At 38.2% G+C, this 22,319-nt stretch overlaps 1 protein-coding gene across 3 annotated transcripts in view; it reads right to left on the reverse strand.

Moving 5' to 3' along the window:
• LOC121497195 (mitochondrial intermediate peptidase) overlaps nucleotides 1–22,319 on the reverse strand; it is a 175,600-nt gene that overhangs the window by 137,268 nt on the left and 16,013 nt on the right. For 2 of the 3 annotated variants that reach the window (XM_041766483.1, XM_041766484.1), the window contains exons 5-10: nucleotides 19,755–19,818; nucleotides 15,233–15,415; nucleotides 14,334–14,490; nucleotides 8,977–9,025; nucleotides 6,948–7,008; nucleotides 2,707–2,759 (exon numbers count right to left, since the gene is read on the reverse strand). In XM_041766483.1, coding sequence (XP_041622417.1) covers nucleotides 2,707–2,759; nucleotides 6,948–7,008; nucleotides 8,977–9,025; nucleotides 14,334–14,490; nucleotides 15,233–15,415; nucleotides 19,755–19,818 — 567 coding nt within the window. The remainder of the gene's footprint in view (nucleotides 1–2,706; nucleotides 2,760–6,947; nucleotides 7,009–8,976; nucleotides 9,026–14,333; nucleotides 14,491–15,232; nucleotides 15,416–19,754; nucleotides 19,819–22,319) is intronic. The other variant, XM_041766485.1, reaches the window with a different exon arrangement.

The raw sequence follows: 22,319 nt of genomic DNA on the forward strand, positions 1-22,319 counted from the left end.
CATCATTAAAAGCTTCTCTGATAAGCATTCTACAACTAACTCAATACATTCATCATACTTTAGATAAGTGTTTAGAGAAAGCTTCAGGGAGAAGTGACCACTCCTTCAAAAGATTTTAATTTTTTTTTTTAAATTTATGACAGACACAGAGAGAGAGAGAGAGAGGCAGAGACACAGGCAGAGGGAGAAGCAGGCTCCATGCACCGGAAGCCCGATGTGGGACTTGATCCCGGGTCCCCAGGATCGCACCCTGGGCCAAAGGCAGGCGCTAAACCACTGCGCCACCCAGGGATCCCAAAAGATTTTAGAGAACACTTAAAAAGCATCTCTTAGAGTAGATCATCTTCTGGAACAGTGTCCAGAGAAGTCCAGTTCCATATAATAATATTATTTCACTACTAACTCATTTAGTCCTATGAAGGAGGGACTATTATAACCCCCATTTTATAGATACCCTTGCTGAGAGGCTTCAGAGAGGACAAGTAACTTTCCAAAGATGGTGTATAGCTCATTAGTGGTTGAGCCAGAGCTCCCCCTAAGGCCCCCCAGACCTTGGGGAACATGCTCCAGATCACACTGCCACCCTACCTCGGGTGTTCCCACTCTTTCCATTGGCCTGTGTGGACAGCAAGACCCTGTCTCTGTGGCTTGTGCACAGGGGACAGACCTCAGTGATCTCTAAGTACCAACTCCAGAGTCAGTCAGCAACATGAAGATTTTGCAATCTTTGCAATATTGAACTTTGATAGAAATGGAGAAGAGAAAGTCACTATCCTTTAGTCAAGGTCTTTTATTTAGGATTACTCCCAAACTTCTCAGGGATCCCATACTCCTAATTAATGCATATACTTTACAATTGAGTATAGCTTTCCAAGTCTTCAAATATTCATATATAATTTTCACAGAACTACCGTTTGGGCATCCTACACTTTCAAAATAAGACTAAATGACAAGAATATCACTTAAATATAAGGCTAAGACATTCATGGGTGACATAAAACAGAGGAATACCACATAAAAATCACAGTAGCAAAAATCAGAAAGAAACAAATTCATCTATTTTACATTACTTTCCAATGTCAAAAGTTTTTAAAACCCTTTTTTGATATGGAAGGCATTCATAAAATTTTAGTGTTCCCTTATGCTACATCTTGGTTGGCCAAGCAACCAAGTCAAATCTTGCTTTGAAAAAGTTTGAAGAGAGAAATCATTTGTTTTATGTAATGATAGGGAGCAAAGTCTGGGGTTTTGCAGCCATCAAACACATTTGTGAAGTAATTACATTAACCTATCATATATTCTAAGCACTCACTGTTTATTGTAACCAAATGATTTACAGATTTTGAGTAATGGTTTATGTGCTTCCATAGAAAAGGTGGCTCATGCTGAATTTGGGATATATGTATAAAAAACAGCTGAAAAAATATCAGGAGACAATATGCTTTGTAAGATTAGTCTAAGGAACAGAGATGACACAGAGAAGCCAAAGAGGAAAATGAATGAATATTAAGTGGGTAAACTCTTCAAGACACTGATCTCAGGGCACCTCTCCTCCTACCAGTGCAGAAAAGAACACCAAAAGTTACTGCTTTCTGCTTTTATAACAAATATCAAAAAAAAAAAAAATCATTAAAATAAACAAAAAGCCTAATTTCAGTGAGATATGTACTACCCTTTACTTCATGTTTAAATAATGCATAGTAACAAAAAGATTTCAAAGTTAAATACCAATCAAATAAGCATATTATCATGATATATACCAACATGCTTTATGAAGAAAAAGGCACAAAGCTTTTATTTTCTTCTATTACCTAAATCAATCTAACTCTGGGTTAAAGCTGAGGATCTCAAAAAGGAACTATAAGAGAAAAAATGTTAAAGATCTGTTGAAGTGTAGAATTGGAAGTTTGTTTTTTTTTTTTATTTCTATTGCATACATATAGTTGCTTGGGACACAAACATTTCTAAATTTATTCACTTTGAACAGGCCTCCATATTTCTTGGGTTTACATGCAAATATAAAAATGACAGAACTAGAGGATATTTCAGGAAAAAAAGCATTCCTACTAGTTTGCCCATAACAGAATAAACACAGGAGAATATGGAAACCAAAGGAGTACTTACATCAAGTTAACTGTCCTAAATCCTTATTTCACATATATCCTTCCAGATATGCCAAGAAAGTGCCCACAATATATTCAAACAAAAATGAGGAAACATAAGAAAAATCACACAGCCCCATCCCAAGCACTACTTTATTCCTCTATTGGTTCAACATATATTTGCTGAGCACCCATCCTGGGCCAGAAATGAGAGAAAATCAGGGTTCGAGTAGAGTCTCAGCCCCCAAAATGCTCATTGTAGTAAAAGAACCTGGAAGGTACACACAGGAAGAAGCCAGATTCCAGACCCCACAGGGAGATATTTAAAAGTTTTAAACAAGGAAATGATATGAGCCATAGAACAGGCTGCGGGGGTATGAGGAGGGGATAGAGCATGATCCTATGCACGATTTTAATCCAGATAAAAAACATGTGGGCAAATGCTGACCATGCCAGCACGAGGCCTGGACTTGAGAGCATACAGGCTTAAAATGCAGGCAACTGAGTGAGTAGACTAGTTGCATACTTAATGCGCAAGGTGCTCAATAAAGGTTAGCTTTTTTCTTCCTTCTCATATATGAAGATTTCTCCAAAAAAACCTTACCTTTCTGCACGAATCACACCACTGTAGTAAGGGGGATCCCAAGGCATTAATTCCTACAATGGAAAAATTCGTTGCTATGAAAGTTATTGACTATGCCACAGTTTTTACCAACAAGTTAGACAGCTTATAAAATGTAAACCTGTTATCAGAAAAGTTTTATAAAAATCCTGAATATTCATGAAATACCTCTTTATTTTGACTTCCCCATAATCAAGGAGTACAAGGTATAAATGAAACATAATCCCAGAATTTGGGGAAAAGGTAAATAATGCAAAAAGTAAACATAAAAGTCAACATTAATAGATTAAAATAGCCATGTCAAAACTTTTCCCAAAATGCAACCCACATATCAATCCATAAAACATGCTGCAGGTAAGATTAGGGTTCTAAAGATAAGATTAAAGTTCTTTCTAAATCTAAGCAGGCAGCTTAGGGTGGATTGCCAAAGTGAAAGCAACAATTTCAAGTGTAATGAAGGGAGAATTACCTCTAATCTTGCCAAAGAAAATATGTCATAAAGAAGCACTGTCACAAAAAAAAAAAAAGAAAGAAAAGAAAGAAAAGAAAAGAAAAGAAAAGAAAAGAAAAAAGAAGAAAAAGAAAAAGAAGAAGAAGGAGCACTGTCACAGAAGTTGGTTTTGACAACTGGTACAGAATACTGAAGGGAAGAAAAGCTTGAATACCTGAAAGATCCTCCTCCCCACAAATTGTCCAGGTGACAGGAGTGACTAAAAGCCCAGGCTGTGAAGTCAGAATGCCTGGGCTCAAGCTTTCAATCCACACTACTGTACAACATGGAAAAAGTATTTCTGCTCGTCAATGCTTTCCTGTTTTCCTTCTATACCATCTGATCTCACCCCTCTGTACCCCAAGCCCATCTCCTGCCACTTCCACCCTCCCGAGCTCCAGTCTGGCCAAACTGGTCCCCTCCCTATTCCTTGACCACAAGGGGCAGGTGCGCTCTCTGTGGAGAAAGCTCTGCCCCGAGTTACTCTGTGGGGCACTACCTCATCTCTTCCAAGTCTCTGCTCAAGTGTCTTTCTTTTTTTTTTTAAGATTTTATTTATTCATGAGAGACACAGAGAGAGAGAGAGAGAGGCTGAAACAAAGGCAGAGAAAGAAGCAGGCTCCATGCAGGGAGCCCAATGTGGGACCCGATCCAGGGACTCCAGGACCACGCCCTGGGCCAAAGGCAGGCACCAAACCGCTGAGACATCCAGGGATCCCTCTGCTCAAGTGTCTTGAGAAGTCTTCCCTGACCAATCCCTACAGAACAGCAACCTCCATCCTTGTTGCTCTGCATTATTTTCCCCTATTGCCCTTATCACCATACAACATGGCACGTATTTCTTTCTTTCATGTACTTACTATCTGCTTTCCTCCCCTAGAATGTAAGCTTCTTGAGGACAGGGACTTTGTTTGTTCGCATTTTTCCTATTATATCCTCAGCTTGAATACTGCCTGGTACACAGTAGTGCCTCAATAGTTATTTGCTGAACGAATCAACAGCATCTTCCAAATACCATTTCTTAATGCACTTGGACTATTAAACAGAATACCTGGCATTGAGTAAAAACTCCATGAATGTTGGCTTCTTTTATCCTTTGATTTATCCTTTAAATTTTCAGGTCAGACATCATGTCCTCAAATAGCAAGGTGTTCTTTTTTATATTTTATTCCATGACCATGGAATGTAGCCAATGTAAGATACTTCTAGGCTTACTATCCTTCTCCCAGCATCCCTGGAACTATGGCCCCCAAGTGTTCAGTTCCTGGGACACATTTCCTCCAACAGATGATCATTTACGACCTGCTACATACCAGAGAGTGCAGGCTCTAGGGAAATAAAACCCAGTAAGACCTGATCCCTGTACCAAGGAGCCGGTAATGGTCTAGACTCCACAATCAGAGTACAGTAGGTTATGCCTGTGATGTTGTACCATGTGAAACAGAGCCCATGAGAAGGGTACTGGAGGAGATAAAGCCTGAGCTGAGTTTTGAAGACCAGGCACATTGAATCCAGATGAGAAAGAGGGAAAGGCATTCCTGTGTACAAAGTTTGTAAATGACTGCATGCTACCTACCACAGTTGTGGGCACATAAATACCAGTCAGAATTTTAAAACAAAAGAAAGAAAAGCAAAGACAAGCAAAGAAACAAAGTGGTAAGTAGTTTTTAAGAAGCACAAGAGCATCACACAGGCATTACTTAGTAGGGAACAAGAGACACAGCTTAAAGGGCAGCAGAAGACAAGGCTGGAGAAACAGGTAGAAACAAAATGTGGAAAGGCTTGGTGGGAAAGCTAAGAAACAGGAAAGTAAATCTGAGAATTAACACAAGCCACTAAAATATCTTTAAAAAGTGGCAAAATCTTGGGGGATCCTTGGGTGGCTCAGCAGTTTAGCACCTGCCTTTGGCCCAGGGCGTGATCCTGGAGTCCTGGGATCGAGTCCCACATCGGGCTCCCTGCATGGAGCCTGCTTCTCCCTCTATCTGTGTCTCTGCCTCTGTGTGTGTGTGTGTGTGTGTGTGTGTGTGTGTGTGTGTCCCTCATGAATGAATAATTAAAATATTTAAAAAAAAAAAAGTGACAAGATCTGATCTGCCTTTTGGCAAAATCCCTCTGGTGACAAGTCATTCATTCATTCATTCATTCATCCCTATTTCAATTAAGTGCTAAGTACCTACCTTATGTCTAACCCTGAACTAGGCACATTGCTAAGTAGTCCAAATCAGGAGCCAGAACAAAAGGCTTGAAAATCAGTTTGGCAACTACAATGATAATCTGGGTGAGAAGTAACAATGACCTCAACCAGCACCGCGGCAATGGGCATGGAGAGACAAGAACACAGAGCTCTCAGGAAGGAAGAATATATAGGATTTAGTAACTGATGGGAGGGTGGGGGATAAATAACCTGAAGGGCTTGTCAAAACAAGGATTATAAGGCTAGAGATGCAATGGGTCTCATGTAGGGCTCAAGAATCTCTATTTCTAACAAGTTCCAGTTGATGCTACAGCTTCTGGTACAGAGAACACACTTTGTGAATCACTGGCCTAGAGTGAGTGCAGGTTCTGGCTATGGTAGCAAGGTGAAAACAGGGAATTCAGGAGAAAATGAGGCATTTCACAAATATCTGCAAAATAACCTGTATCGGTAAGGTATACAAAACGTCTAGAGAGGATAGTTCCATATTAGCTTTTAATGAATTAGCTTTTGACAACATACCTTATCTTTTCTGTTTCTATGTTCACCAAAATAAATTCTAATCTGTATCTAGTTTCCTAAGTGGACCTACCTACCATGCCAAAATATGCAGATGATTAATCCTACTTTGCTAGACAGCTCCTACCATAAATTAACAAGTTGACATGCTATTCCAGAAATTGGTGAATTTGATAAGATTAATCTATTTCTTAGTAGCTATATCTGAGAAATTGGTAAATAATTTCTAAATCTGCAAGGCTCATTTCCCCTAAATGTTCTCTATGATTTTGGCCCTGGCAGCAGCACCAAACCAAGAATTGCCAACAATGGCACTTGCAGGAAAATGATGCAACCAGCAACCCTGCTGTGTCCTTGAACCAAGTGAGAACCAGGGTCCTCGTACCTGGAATCCCATCACTTTTCAGGGCATGGCATCACTTGGGCAGCTTCTGAACATAAGGACATTTAAGCCTGTACAGTAAGACCAAGTGACCATTTAACCTTATGATTAAAAACAACACTTAAGTGTGTTAAGTTGGGGTATACTTTGAAGTCAATATTGATCTATTTAGTTGAGCTCCATAAATTAGCAAATAAAAAAGTAAACTGCAATGTTAACATTGATGGTTAAATTGCCACGTGCCAGATCAATCCTCCACTGAGCTTCCTCAAAGGCTGCTTCAAACTAAGAAGGCCACTTTCGGTAGAATGGAAGCAGCCTTCGTGTGACTGTATATTAACATATGTTGTTAATATACATTTATAGGTGTGTATATGTGTATGAGCATATGTGTGCATTAATGTCAACTAACCAACAAAAATACTGGATTTCCTGAAAATGTCAAACTCAGACATATGGATCAAGTATTTCAATACTTTATTCACCAAACCCAAGATTCAGAACCAAGACCAAGGATCAGAAACAAGAATACACACACCTTTAATATATCACAAGAGTTCTAGAGTCAAAAAATAAGGACTTCAGCTGATAGACTGTTTAAATTATAATCAAAATATTCCAAAATTGTCACTTACAGAATTTTGAGGATTTAGTTTCATTTTCATCCTTCGTATCATCTCAAAGTCTTTTATAGTTCTGTAAAATAGGTTTATCATTCATTGTTAGGAGAAAATTTTAATAATTACATTATTAAACAACTAGTTCTCTGGGGAAATAGGGTAACTGGGTGATGGGCATTAAGGAGGGTACTTGATGTAATGAGCAGGGAGTGTTATATACAACTGATGAATCGCTAAACTCTACCTCTGAACCTAGTAATACACTATATGCTACTTCATTGAATTTAAATAAAATAAAAAATTTTTTAAAAAAGAACTAGTTTTCTTATGTAACTTTCCCCAGTATTCATGATAAAATCAGAAGTAATTTGTAATGCAAATGTAAAGCAGTATTAGTCCAAATTTTACCTGTGTTAGAAGGGGCAGCAATATAGCATCAGTAAATTATCACAATTTGTCTTTGAAAACATCCTAGCAGATAGATACAGGACTTGAAAGTATTAAAGCTTGGAAAAATTAGCAATGTTACAGATACATGTAAAGGTTACAACCAGCAAACTTTATTTTTTTTTAAATTTTTTTTAAATTTTTATTTATTTATGATAGTCACAGAGAGAGAGAGAGAGGCAGAGACACAGGCAGAGGGAGAAGCAGGCTCCATGCACCGGAAGCCCGACGTAGGACTCGATCCCGGATCCCAACGTGGGACTCGATCCCGGATCTCCAGGATCGCACCCCGGGCCAAAGGCAGGTGCCAAACCGCTGCGCCACCCAGGGATCCCAACCAGCAAACTTTAAATCACCGCTCTTTGCTATACGTTAAAAAGGTAAGAGACTAACAAATTACCTTTTTAAAAAAAATATGGAGATTATATAAAATATATAATTATATACAAAAATATAAAGAGAGGTTACTTTTCATAATTTTTCTCCTACAGAAAACCTCTAGCTGGGCAATAATCAAATATGTGCTTAATGTCAATAGAATGTGAATTTTTTTATTAGAATTAACTCCTATATACACCTGTAAAAATCTGATGGCATGCTTGCTCAAAATATAATCTATTGTTACATACAAGGGAAGAAAGAATACTAACACTTAACTAATAAAAAAAAGTAAATTCTCAACTAACCACATAATTAACACTGCCTCTTCATTAAATCAAAGCTACAATGGTTCACCAGATTAAAAGAAAAGCTTAGAGTATATAGATATAATCCAAATTAGAGAGGATTGGGATAAAGGCATGAGTTTATAATAAAATAAAATGGAAATCTGAGCTAAAATTTAACATGCTAGTATAGTCAAAAAGGCAAATGAAAATTTAGACAGCTTTATGAGACAACCATGACATGTCTCTTCCTGGAATCCTAGGTATCTGAAGGCTACTGGAATGTGGCCTCTCAGCAAAGGACTAGAAAGCACCAGTGGAAGACAAGAAATTCTATCAAAGATGGAAAGGCATAGCCAAACTGTGGAAGGAGCCTCGGTGTCCATCGAAAGATGAATGGATAAAGAAGCTGTGGTCTATGTATACAATGGAATATTACTCAGCAATTAGAAACGATAAATACCCACCATTTGCTTCGGCGTGGATGGAACTGGAGGGTATTATACTGACTGAAATAAGCCAATCGGAGAAGGACAAACATTATATGGTCTCATTCATTTGGGGAAACATAAAAAATAGTGAAAGGGAATAAATGGGAAAGGAGAAAAAATGAGTGGGAAATATCAGAAAGGGAGACAGAATATATTTTCAACTCATACCACCAAATGTTTTAATTACACATCAATGAGGGGTTCCAATGGCAATGAAGTAGTTAATCAGAGGGGTCAGCCTCAGTTTTCAAGATTATCACCTTAGAAAGACAGCTGTGTGCTTGCTAAATCTTCCTCACAGTTAATCCAATCTCTTGACTAGTCCACAGATCTGACCCAATATTCCCATACTTCTACCTCCTAATTTTTTATAAATCAAGTCTTATTTTATAAAAAAAACTACATGATACACACTCTAAAGAGTAGAATAAAAAAACTAACCTTTCAGAAAGTCTGTCTGATAGCTTCTCAAGGAACTGCATGACAGTCTCTAAAAATGAAATCCAAAAGAAAATATCTTTAATTACATAAAATAAAATGAACATACCTGTTAAAGTTGGGATGTAATGGTTATAATCTATGCACTACAATGCCATTAAGTGATCATTTTCAAAAGGTCCCAGGGCTGCTAACATATACTAGTCATATAATAAATAATTCCAGATGATGATGATCAATTTAACAGAAAACGAATTAAACAAATATAGTAATAATCCAAAGCCTTCCATTATCCTCCAAAATGAGGAATGAATGGGGAGTCAAAATTTCAGTGTGTTTCTATCTACTCATATGTGTAAGAGAAAAATAAGTTTTTTAGAGCTTTCTAATTTTTCCTGAGTTTTAAAAACAGATAGCTGGATTTTGATTTATTTATAAATATCAGTACAATTTAGAAGCATGATTCACTGAAAATTATATTTTAGAAATCAGGTTTTTTTCTGGACAACTATTTTTATTTTTCACATATAGCTGCAGAATAATCGATTCAGGATCAATACCAAAAGAAAATATGCCAAAATTAGAACATTAGAAATTTAAGCTCTGCTAGGATTTTAAGTACTTAAATATTTCAGCCATCTAGTCATTATATATTTGTTACAAACTCATAAAGGCAACATAGTACAGCAACGATTATTTTCCATGATAGGGAATTTTTCATGTGTATTTTTGAATTTACCACTTTTTGCCATTGATTTATGTATAGAGAGCTTTCACATGTATTTTAGAGTTTGCCACAAACACTGTTTTTATATTTTCCAGATGATCTTGTATATGGTTTTAAGTTTCCTGCCATCTCCAATTTATCTTCTTTCTGAGTAAAATACAAGCCTGAGAAAAGAATGGAGGTTAACCTAAACCAAGAAGCCATGGGGTTTCCTGCCACTGTTGATCCTTAACAAGCCTCGTACACAGTAATCCTGAAAACAGTGCCTCATGTACCATATAAAATGGTATTAGACCTTTAAGAAAAAAACGGTTATTTCATTAAAAATGAAACCTTATTTCAGGACACCATACCAGCTGCATAGAAAAGTATTCTCAAGTAAGTCTATGCATGCTTTTTATTTCTAAACATTTTTTATTCACTTTCACCCATTTTTGTTTTTCTAGCTATTTTGTACATGAAAAATCTACCTCAATTCATCTACCTGAAAAATTGTCATATTAAAAAGAATGAGTTTGAAGATAAATGCCTCACTGGAGAATTATTTCCTAATTCACCTGTTGCAGGAATGGCCACCTTAAAACCTTGCTTCCGTCCTGCCCTCCTTCTGCCTCTTGCTGAAAGCTCACCATTCCCTCACCTCCAATTTCTAGTTTCACTTCCCTCACGAAACCCTTGACAACCACATGAGCATCTGACAAACTTCCCCCACTCCTCAAATCCTACAGCATTGTTTTGACACTGAAAAGGCATTGACCTATACAATTATTTATCTTTATATTTATATAACTGATCTCACCAAGTAAATTTTAAATTCCTTAAGGACACAAGTCACATCCAATGTGACTCTATGCACAATAGCCTAACTCCGAAATATGACCATACTAACCCTCTAGTGAGCGATGACATCTGGCATTAGCTGCAGCAGGTCCAGTGACCTCCAATCCACACTGCTCACCTCAGTGGTCAATCCTCAGCCTTCTTCAGACTGCACCTGCCCTCAGCATTTGAGTCAGCTGATCACTCCCTCCTTAAGACACTTCTTCATGTGGTTTCCAGGAGCACCTCCTCTGTTCATTTTTCTCCTCTCACTGATGCTCGTTCTTGGCGGCCACTACTGGTTTTTCCTCAGATTTCTGACCTCTTAAACCTGGAGGGCACCAGACCCCATTTCCCAGACTTCTCTTCTTCCTTAGATGCATTCACTCCCTTTGAGATCTCATACAATCTCAAAACTTGGGTGGCTCCTGGGTGGCTCAGTTGGTTAAGTGTCTGACTCTTGATTTTGGCTCATGAGAGTTTGGCTCATTTGGCTCACGGCTCCATGCTCAACAGGGAGTCTGCTTGAGATTCTCTCCCTCTCCCTGTGCTTCCCCCACCCACACGCTCTCTCTAAAATAAATAATCTTTAAATAAATAAATAAAGACCCAGATTTATATCTGTGGCTCAGAGCTCTCTCCTCAATTCCACAGATACATATCTAACTGCCTACTCAGTATCACCATGTGAACACCAATTGGTATCTCAACTTAACTTGAACCAAACCAAGCCTCCAGTCCTCCCCATTTTAGTTAACAGGAACTCACTATGTCTTTTCAGTTGACCAGGTTAAAAGCCTTGGTTTCCCCTTCAAAATGCTGCATATCCAGAATCAGACATATTCCCACAACCTCCTTTGCCACCATTTTGGTCAAGCTACCATCCTTCTCATAATTACTACAAAACAGCTTCTACATGGCCTCTCCTCCACCCCTGTCTCTCTGCAGTCTATCTCAGAGTCAGCAGCACATGACCTGCCATCAAAATTTAAGTCATGTCACCTTCCTTCTCTGCTCAAAATCCCTCAACGACTTGCCACCTCACTCGAGGAAAAGCCCTGCTGAACACAGCCCCTCCTTATCTGCCTCTGCCTCTTACCACTCCCCTCACTCACTCTGTCCACCGCTTTGCCCTTTGTGTTTTTCCTCAAACCAGGTCAACCTATGTAGGGCCCGCTGCACTCACTGTGTGTCCATCTGGAACTTTCTTTCCCTAGTGAGCCATAGGCTTATTTCTGCACTTCCTCCAAATCAACGTGCACATGCCTCATCTTCAGCAAGCCCCTCTCTGGCAAGTCAGTTTAAAATCCAGCACCAGGGCAGCCCCAGTGGCGCAGCAGTTTAGTGCTGCCTGCAGCCCAGGGCCTGATCCTGGAGACCTGGGATCGAGTCCCACTTCAGGCTCCTGCATGAAGCCTGCTTCCCTCTCCTCCTGTGTCTCTGCCTCTCTCTATGTCTATCATAAATAAATAAATAAATAAATAAATAAATAAATAAATAAATAAATCTTTAAAAAAAATAAAATAAAATCCAGCACCACCCCCACATGCTCATGCTCCTTATCCCCTAACCTGTTCAGTTCTCTCCACAACTTGTAGTAACTAATATCATACTGTGATCCTTACCTATATATTTTGTTCTTATCTCCCTTATAGAAATATAAACAGCACAAGAGCAGAAATTTTCATGTCTTACACAGATTTATATCTAGGGCCTGGGATAATCACCAACATGTAGTGGGCACTCAGTAAATATTGAATCAACGGATGAAAACAAAGACTGAAGATGATGTCTTTTATATTATCTGTTAAGTCTCAAACAGCTTATGAAGACCATAAGTTTAGAGCATGGGTTTAGGTTTCAGCTCTGCCACTTTTTAGCACTATAACTAACCTTGAAGGATACAAACATCTACCTCACACAGCTGTGCAGTAATTAAATGAAATAATGGCCAATGGCCCAGAGTAAGTATCTTACTATTATTACAGTTGATCCTTGAACATCAAGGTTCGAACTGTGCAGGTCCACTTATACAAAGGTATTTTCGAAAAATATGGTACAGTACTATAAATGTATTTTCTCTTTCTTATGTTTTTCCTAATAACATGTTTTTTTCTAGCTAACTTTATTGTAAGAATACAGTATATAATACATACAACATACGAAATATGGGTTAATTGACCCTTTGTTATCAGTAAGGCTTCCAGTCGACAGTGGGATATTCATAGTTAAGTTTTGGGGGAGTCAAAAGTTACATGTGAATTTTAGATTGTGCAGGGTTGCAGGGATGTCCACAGCCCTGCATCATTCACGGATCAATGATACAGATAATAATAATAAAGTATTGTAACAATCTGGTGACAACAATGACTACAGAAAAACATACAAAAATGACATAAGATCTATTTAGGAGTTAAACGGGGTGAAAACAAATTGTATGCACATAAGGGGTTCAGAGACAAACAACGGTGTCTCGGGGAAGTGAAAAGGCTTTGTGAAAGAGGTAGGTTTTGAGCTGAGCAATGAAAAACCATATAAGATTTAACAGACTGGGAGGTGGGAGCTGTTGCCCATGCAGGGAACAACATAAGGAAAGGAATGAGTGTGATGAGCCCATGATTTTGCAGAGAGCGTTGACAGGTGAAGGAAATGGATGTTTCTGAAGAACGCTTTGGAGAAGATGGGGACATACTAGAGTGAGAAGGGATATGCATGGAATGAATAAAGACAGAACAGAATGAACAATGTGATCTTCCTCCCACGCAGAATTCACTTCTAGGAATCCCTGGGTGGCGCAGCAGTTTGGCGCCTGCCTTTGGCCCAGGGCGCAATCCTGGAGACCCGGGATCGAATCCCACATCGGGCTCCCGGTGCATGGAGCCTGCTTCTCCCTCTGCCTGTGTCTCTGACTCTCTCTCTCTGTGACTATCATAAATAAATAAAAATTAAAAAAAAAAATCACTTTAAAAAAAAAAAAAATTCACTTCTAGTATTCCCTCTGTCCACAAAGGGCACGCCAGCCCAGATGCACAACCAGAAACCAAGGGTACCCAGCACACCATCTCCTCCTCCCTCTCAACCCATCACCAAGGCTTAGAGATTCAACCTCTAAAAGGTATCTTGAATAGGACAATGCCACCATCACAGCTACTCTACTCCTGACTCTGAGAAAACCCACTAGAGACACTTACATTATTAGTACTATTGTGTAAGGTTTTCTTTGATACATTACAAATCAGAAAGAACTCAACAGAACACAAGGCAAGACTCTCACAAACCCTAGGTTGCTTTTTCCCCAACACAAATCCTCCCATTTCGTACTCTTCTCTCTAAAAAGGAGGTTTATAGAACTATATGTTTTTATAGCACTAGCCTATATTCAACCTTGCCTTCAGCACATACACTGATCTTTCCTCCTCTTTCACACTAATTCTAACCAAGTTGGTTAGGCTGACCACAGAAACTAGCTGAGTTATAATGAAAATAATATAAATAAATAAATAAATAAATAAATAAATAAATAAATAAATAAATAAATAAAATGAAAATAATTGAAATCAGCATCAATGAAAATTTAAGTATGACTTACTCTCAACATGCACAAGACATAAATTACCATGGTTGGAGAGAATATATGTCAAATTATTTGCTCTATTTAGAAGTCAGTTTTATATAAAGATGTAGAAAATCTCAATAAATGGGTCTCTGAGTATATTAAAAAGAGAACACTAATTTACAGCTATTTAAAATCAGAAGTTCAGTTTTGCAAAAATCTTATTTTACCCTGAAAAGTTGGGTAGGTGAACAAGATTACCTGGATTTTTGGCTATTGTTCCTTGGAGGGCTCTGTGGGAATATGTGGAATATCCCACTAACTTGGCCAGAAGGTCTCTGTGGCTGAGCAACTCTTCCAAACATTTCAACTGACCGGCATTGGGATAAAGAAAAATTTTGTAAGCAGCTTCTCGAACCTATATTTAAAATGTAAATGGTAGAAGGTATAAGAAGTGTCATGACACAAAGGCCCATGCAATGACAATATAGGCTAACTCTCACTTCTCTATTGTATAGGTGATCATTGCTTTAAAAATAAAGTCAGGTTTTATACAGGATGAATAAAGCTTTTTGATCCATACTACAAAGCTTCTGTAGTATGGGATATAAACACATCCTTGACTGGAGTTCTCTGTTATAGGCTATGGTGGAACAAACATTCACCCAATGCATGTGCCATAATCAGATTAAAACTACAGGTATTAAGAATCTAAGTAGTCTCAAATGTCAATTATTATCTATCATACTTTAAAAATGAGTTCTTTGGGCAGCCCGTGTGGCTCAGCGGTTTAGCGCCACCTTCAGCCCAGGGCCTGATCCTGGAGACCCGGGATCAAGTCCTACATCAGGCTCCTTGCATGGAGCCTGCTTCTCCCTCTGCCTGTGTCTCTGCCTCTCTCTCTTTCTCTCTCTCTCTGTGTCTATCATTAATAAATAAATAAAATCTTTAAAAAAGTAATGAGCTCTTTATGAGACATGAATAAACCATTTTCATCATTCAAAGTATTAGCAGAAGTAATAATCTCACAGTCAAATTTTAGGCCTTAGTAACACTCAAGTATTTTTAAAGGTATGATGACATTATCACTGAATTTTGAGTTAAAACAGGAGCAACATACAGACAGAAGCCGAACTATGAAGAGAGTGGAATGCACGTACCAAGTCATCTGGAGCATCTGCATGTAGACCATCAATTATGACATGATTTCCAGTGACTACAAAGTTACGATGAATGTGTTCTGGTAAGAGATACTTCTCAACCTTGTTGGGAAAGTTAGTTCCCATGAGAAATGTATTACTCAAATCCAAGATTTTAACATTCAGGTCCACTGCTCTTTTACGCTAGATGCAGAGGGAGTAAAAGTTATTTAAAGGCATTTAAAGTAATATTTCACAACTGATTTAACAGACCATCTATAAAGATGGTAAAGCAACATATATGGTTAAATTAATTGAGATACTAAATAAAAGGAATACTATGTTGTTTATATATTATCTATAAAACATATAATAATATCCTATAAATAGTATAAATCTATTTTTGATAGATTCTTAATATCCTAACAGTTTTTATGGTATTTCTATGCTTTGAGATTTACATAAATTCCAGGGTTCTATTTTATACCTATAATCTTTTATATAACTAATCTTTGAAATTAACGACATTTGGAAGTACAGAATTCTTCTCTAATCCCCAAAATAACCTCTTAGTTAAATGAATTGGAGTACAGTAGGTAGTTGAAGTATCGATATAAGTAGTTGTAGACTAAAAAGAGCAAGTAGGGGTGCCTGGGTGGCTCAGTCAGTCAAGTGTCTGCCTTCGGCTCAAGTCATGATCCTGGGATCCAGAGCCACCTCGGGCTCCCTGCCTGACGGTGAGTCTGCTTCTTCCTCTCCCTCTGCCTGCCACTCTCCCTGCTTGTGCTCTTACTCTCTCTCTTTCTGTCAAATAAATGAATAAAATATTTAAGAAAAAAAGCAAGTATTGGAAGGGAAAATTTGAAAATATACTCAGTCCTAAATGATGAGATAAAAAAGTAGAGGGAAAGGAAAGGAATTTTTGCAAGTCTTCACAGGAGCACAGTGAACACCCAGAGGGGGCTGCCCTGTAGTGTGCACACACTTGAGCAGCTACAGAAGGACAGCAGCACAGTGGGAAGAGAGCCAGACAGAGCCCACAGGGCAGGCCCTGTCTTCCAGCTCCGTGCCCGGTACCCGTCACCCCGCCAACTCACGGGAGAGGATGTGGATGGCGTTGGCACACCCATGTGGGCTTTTTCTTGCAGTCACACCTTTAGGACATACAATTTCCTGAGAAAAGATGTATTATCAAAGGGAGAGCCCACAGATGTTTTGGAAAAAACATAAACTGATTCATGTAATCAATCCCATCTACTGGAGGACAAGGAGGAATCTGCAGTTGTTATTACTAGAAAACTAGATGGGCACCTGGTGAAATCAGATGCACCTCTTTCTGGGATGGTGGTCACTAGCCTTCAACACATTCTAATTGTAGTATGACCCTTAAAAATGGTTAAGCAGCATTAACAATTTTTAAAAAGGTATTTAAGATGCCGACATATGCTTGATAAGATGTTGGGGGAAAATCAAGTATATGTTAACCACCAAAAATTTTACAAGATAGGGGCACATGGGTGGCTCCATGGGTTAAGTATCAGACTCTTGATTTCAGCTCAGATCTTGATCTCGGGGTTTTGAGTTCAAGCCCCATATGGGGGCCACGTTAGGTCCCATGTGGGGCTCCACACTTGGTGTGGAGCCTACTTTAAAAAAAATCACAATATAGAGAAATCAAACTTCATGGAAAAAAATTAGTTTTCAGATACTCCAATGTCTTTACAGTCCAAGTTTCTCTTTACCGATTTTGTCTCTATTATGGCCATCTATCGCCACCTAATGGCCACCAGCAGAATAACCAAAAAGGTGAAAGATTTGGAAATTGCACTACTTTCCAAAAATATTCCCCAAAGCCTTTACTAATGGGAAAAAAAAAAGTCATAAAACTATTTCAAAGAATTTTAAAAATCCCCAGAAAATTAAAAACTGGGTTACTTCCTGCATTCACCAATTTTCTAGGCATAGCATTCCATCATTCTGAGGTAAAGATTTGATACTCTAAGAATTCTATGCAATTGTGTTATTTAACAAATGACTGCTAAAAAACATATACCTCCATCAATTTTAAACTTTTAAGTTATATTCATAAGAAACCTTAAAAATTAAATAAAAGATAACCTAGGAAGAATACAGAAAGAATATACAGGCCTTTATAATTTGTACATTATGTTGGTGGGTTTCTTTCAAAAAGCGTAACATGTCTCCTTTTATCCTGTCCTAGTGGAGCACCTTGGAGAACAGACACAGAGGTTACGAGAGAGGAGTTCAGCAGGTTTACTTTACTTGCATCTTTAAGGTTCGTGGGTTCCAGGGAGTGACATGCCAGGAAGGGCAGCTATCCTTTTAAGAACACTCAAGAAGTAAAAGCAGCAGGTTCAATGCTGGTGAAATAGACCTTGACTTGACACATAATACCTTTGAGTAAAGTTTCAAAAACATCTTTCCTGAGGATTATATAAAATAACAAGACTATTCACCTAGATTCTCTACTAGCAAGTCTACTATTCTCCACTATCTTCCTTCTGAATATCAAACTTAGTATTAGCTAGAATTATTATGATTCATCATACAGTCATTCAGCATTTGCTGAGGCCAAAACTGGAAAAACATGACTGGCATTCTTGGTCCTTAAGAATCCCATAATTTAGCTAAATAATGCAATAGGAACAGCTTCAGTAACAGGCACTTAAAGATAAATGCCACATGCATGAAAGAAGTCAAAAGGGAATTCAGACGAAAACAAAACTCCAGGTGGGGGATTGATAAAAGCTTCACAGACACAGTGTCTGAAGATGAGCAGGTGTTTAAGGTAGGCAGGCCTGGTGGGCAGACAGAGGAGAAGGAAGAGCCACATCAGGGCCACAGAGAGAAGGCACAGTGTAATGAGTTACAGGGGAGCCAAGGAACAGCTAGGAGTGCATCACCATGTTTGTTCTGTTACATATTAGCTGCTATAGGCAACAGAAAGTGACTGAGAGGTTCTGGGCAGGAGAGTAATGATTGAATCAATACTTTAAGGAAATCACACCAATGTTCACAGAGAGGTTGGACTGACCAGCAGAAAACCTGAGCAGGGAGAGCTGAGCAGGCTCTGGAGTCTGAGCTCTGTGACGTTGTCACATAAATGCTAGGTGCCTTGGTTCCTCGTCTACAACACAGGAATGATAGCAATACTCAAACAACCTCACAGCTATTATGAAGCTCTGATGAGAATTCATGCTTCAAATAGCAAATGCTTAATCACTATTAATTATAATGAGAGACAGGAAGACAAAGACCTTTAGGACAGGCCAGGTACATGGTGATAAGCTTCAGGGTGAGTTGTTTTGGGGATGCAGACAGACGTAGGAGCTCTACAGAAACAATCCAAGGACTCTGTCACTGATTAGGACATGAAAGTATAGGGAATTTAAAAAATATGAACTGACCCCAAATTTTTATTTGAGTGAAACAGAAACTAGTGGATTTATTATGCAGAGAAGTAGTACTAAAGAACTGGCTTGAAAAGAAGCCAATGTGTCAATTTTAAACAACATACATTTACAGTAGAGCCTATTAGCCATGGGGACTGCTGGGCGGCATGTCTCAGCTCAGGGTTGAAGTTAGGAGTCTTGTGTTGAGCCCTTAAAGCCACAAAAACACACAGGTGTGCAAGTGGCCCCAGCATTACTCAAACCCAGCACTAAGCAAAATGGTATTACCTATTGTAGGTGCTGCATATTCCCAAGACCCTGACCTCGACTTTCCAAAGTACTCTGACAAACTAATCTCTATTCATAAGTAAACGGCTTTATGCTCTATTTATTAGGAGAAACATACCTATGAAAAAAAAAAAAAGCATAACCATAACAGACTGCAGGCAAGTAGAGGAGATAACTATGGAGCAGGAAGATCTTTCAGTGGTGCTCAGTCACCCCACTCTCCCAGCCCTGAGCTTAATATAGAAATGAGGCACTCATTTTCTTAGGATGCTGTGTTCTAGAAAGAGAAACAGCCAGGGTGAGACATTTTGGAAACAAAGGATGGGAACTTGAACAAATCATTTTGTCCTATTTCCTTATTTGTGAAAGGAGGGGTCTGAACAATGTCTAAGGTCCCTCCTGTTCCAGGGTAAACATTGTAGAACCCCTGCTTCCTGCTTCCAGAACAAAACCACATGAATCTGTCAAAGACACGTACAATATGAACACACACATGTAAAGGTCTCAGCGATAATCCCTGTGCTTCCACTCCCAGACCTCAATCTTCAGCATTCTCAGCTTTCCTGTTCACTTGCCTCTCTTTCCTGCCCATCTAGGATGCCATAACACTTCAAACACCTCAACTGTCTCGTGTAATTTCATAATTCTCAACTATCATGCATAATGGACAAATTTCCAGAGAGTGCTACATTCAAATATAACTAATAAAAAAACTTCATAACACAAACAACCTAAAGTTTCTGTGATTTGCATATTTAAGCAATGTACAAGGACTGTAGCAATAAAGATACCAACCAGATATTAGTAAAATGAGCATAAAAAAGCAGAGAGGAAAGATTCACCTTTTCTTTGTCTAGATGGATTCCACTGATTTCAAAATCAAACATAAACAGTTCAGCCACTCGCCTGTAAATAAGAACCCAGGTTATAACATATAATAATAATAAATAAAATCACTTTCTTGTTAAATAAATTGGACTTTTTCAACCAAACTCCCCAAAAGCCAAATGTTTACATACACACATGCATACATGCATGCACACATACAGATAAATTTGTTTGAAACCAGGAATTAACATCTTAGAAATCAGGCAAAATACCCAGCTGACTGACCGGGCATTTAAGCTCTCCTATGGATGATTTGGCATCATATACATCATGCTAGTGGTATAATAAGCCTTAAATTGAACCAAGGGAATGATGATTACTCGAATAGGCCAAATTTATCTGCTGCTCTGTTTTTTTTCTAGAAGAGATGGACATCCTTTCAATTATCCACTGCTTTTCCTTCAAAAATATTTGTCACATACTTTATGCAACCCACCAAATAAATACTCATGGGACACACACATGATTTCCAATTGCAACTAGATAAGCCTGTATACATATAACTATAATATACTTTATATCTAGCGTGTATATTTAACAGAACTATACTCTAAGATGCTTGTGGGTAAAGACATGAATGTTTCATAAGGCATGGTCCCATAAAGGGATAAATACTTTTTGAATGAATGAATACAAGGTAAAGATAAAGTAAATTTCCTAACATGGATACAAATAAAGTATTTGGGGAGTTCTAAGAGAGACCATCAGGCAGGCTCCTCACTTATCAGCTTCCATTCACCTTGTGCTAAATTGGCTTAAGACTTGTGAGGGAAGGTTCCTCACCATCTCCAGAACTAGTACTAGTTTGCACTATGGAGAGGAGCATTTTTAATAATCACTGAATGCATCTGCAAACTTAAGAGCAAGCCCTAATTTTCCTACCCTTTCCCTGATGTAACAATTTCATCAGAACAATAAAAAAAACAATAGTGGAATAGAAAGTATCTTGGATAGTATCTAAAGTAAGGGGCAATTTTTCATTAATTTTCTCCTGTAATATCTTATATTTAGAAGGACATTTCTCCCTTTTTAGTTATAAGCTAATATGATATATTTTACTTCCCATTAGACACCAGAGGAATTAAAATGTTGAATTCATACCATATCCTAAATGGAAGAGAATTATGTGTGTGCTGGAAACAAGATGTCATCATGCTGTGCCACGAAAGCATGGACCGGTACACACAGTACATTAGAGTGGAAAAACTTGGTCCCTGATGTCCAAAAAATAAGAGTGTAATATCACTCTTAAGTAAATCTGACTGATAAATATGTATCAGGGGATCAGGAAACAAGAGTGTATCTTATAGAGCTTATGCTAGTATTACTAACCTGTAAGAAAGAAGTAATCACACATCACTTTCTTAGCGATATGAAAATTACACAGTAAATGGTAGCTATTTATTTGGTGGTGAGGGGGAAAAGGATTAGAAAGAAATAGGGCAATCAACCAAATTAACCCCTTCTGGGCATCAGACCCTCCAGACACCTTTTCATCCTTTAATAAATACACTTTCTTTCCTGTCAAGGGCCTTCCAGTCATGCCATCCCCTCCATGCAGGTGGTGTGCTTCAAGGACAGTAAGTCCTCTCAAGAAAATCCAGCTTAGATGTTTTGGCTAGACCACCTTCCTAATGAGAAGGCCCGTTATAAAATGTTCTTAGAGCCCTGTACTTCTAATTCCCTACAGTGCAATGCAGTTCTCTTTGTGTGTGTGTGTGTGTGTGTGTGTGTGTGTGTGTGTGTCTGTGTGTGTCTGTGTGTATACTGGATGCTTCTCCTCAACACTACGCTGTGAGCCCCTCTGGAGACTGGGGTATTGGTTTCTGCCTTCTAATGACTGACTCTTCAGTGCCTGGCACAGTGTTTGTGTCTGAGTAGCTTCCATACCGACTTCTCTCACCTGCTGATAAGCGGCAGTGTGTCTACCTAGACCAATATAGACACACTGCCATATATTATCTATATGCATTTTCACCGATTTAATCTGAATACTATAGAATGCATTGAGACCCACAGAGGAAACTCTTCAGAAACACATACTCATCACTGTCCTTTCATGCAAAAAAAAATTATCAAAATAGTTCTGCATATGTACCTTGTTATTTAGAAAATTATCTGTTTTTATGAAGTTTTCAAATTTATTTCCACAGACTAGGGTTAACATAATTCCTTCTATATTTTTAACTTTCCCTGTTACATCTGTAATCTTATCTCAAATTTTGGATTTGTAACTTTCAACAACTTTTAAATTATATTATCTACCGACTTCTTCATTTTACTCATTTTTCCAAAGAGTCAACACTTGGGTTTATTTATCATTTGTCTGTTTCCTAATGCTTATTTGCATTTTTCTTCTTTTTGTCTTTTCTCTTTTAAAATTCAGAAGTGCTTTAGTTTAAAGTTCACAGAAAAATTGAAGTATTACTTTTATTTTCAATTAACTTCAGTTGAATGTTCCTCACATATTTTTCTTTCCTATTACTAATTATTTAAAGTTATGACATTTCTTCTGTGCA

The sequence above is a fragment of the Vulpes lagopus genome, chromosome 8 (assembly GCF_018345385.1).
Source record: "Vulpes lagopus strain Blue_001 chromosome 8, ASM1834538v1, whole genome shotgun sequence".
NCBI lineage: Eukaryota > Metazoa > Chordata > Mammalia > Carnivora > Canidae > Vulpes > Vulpes lagopus.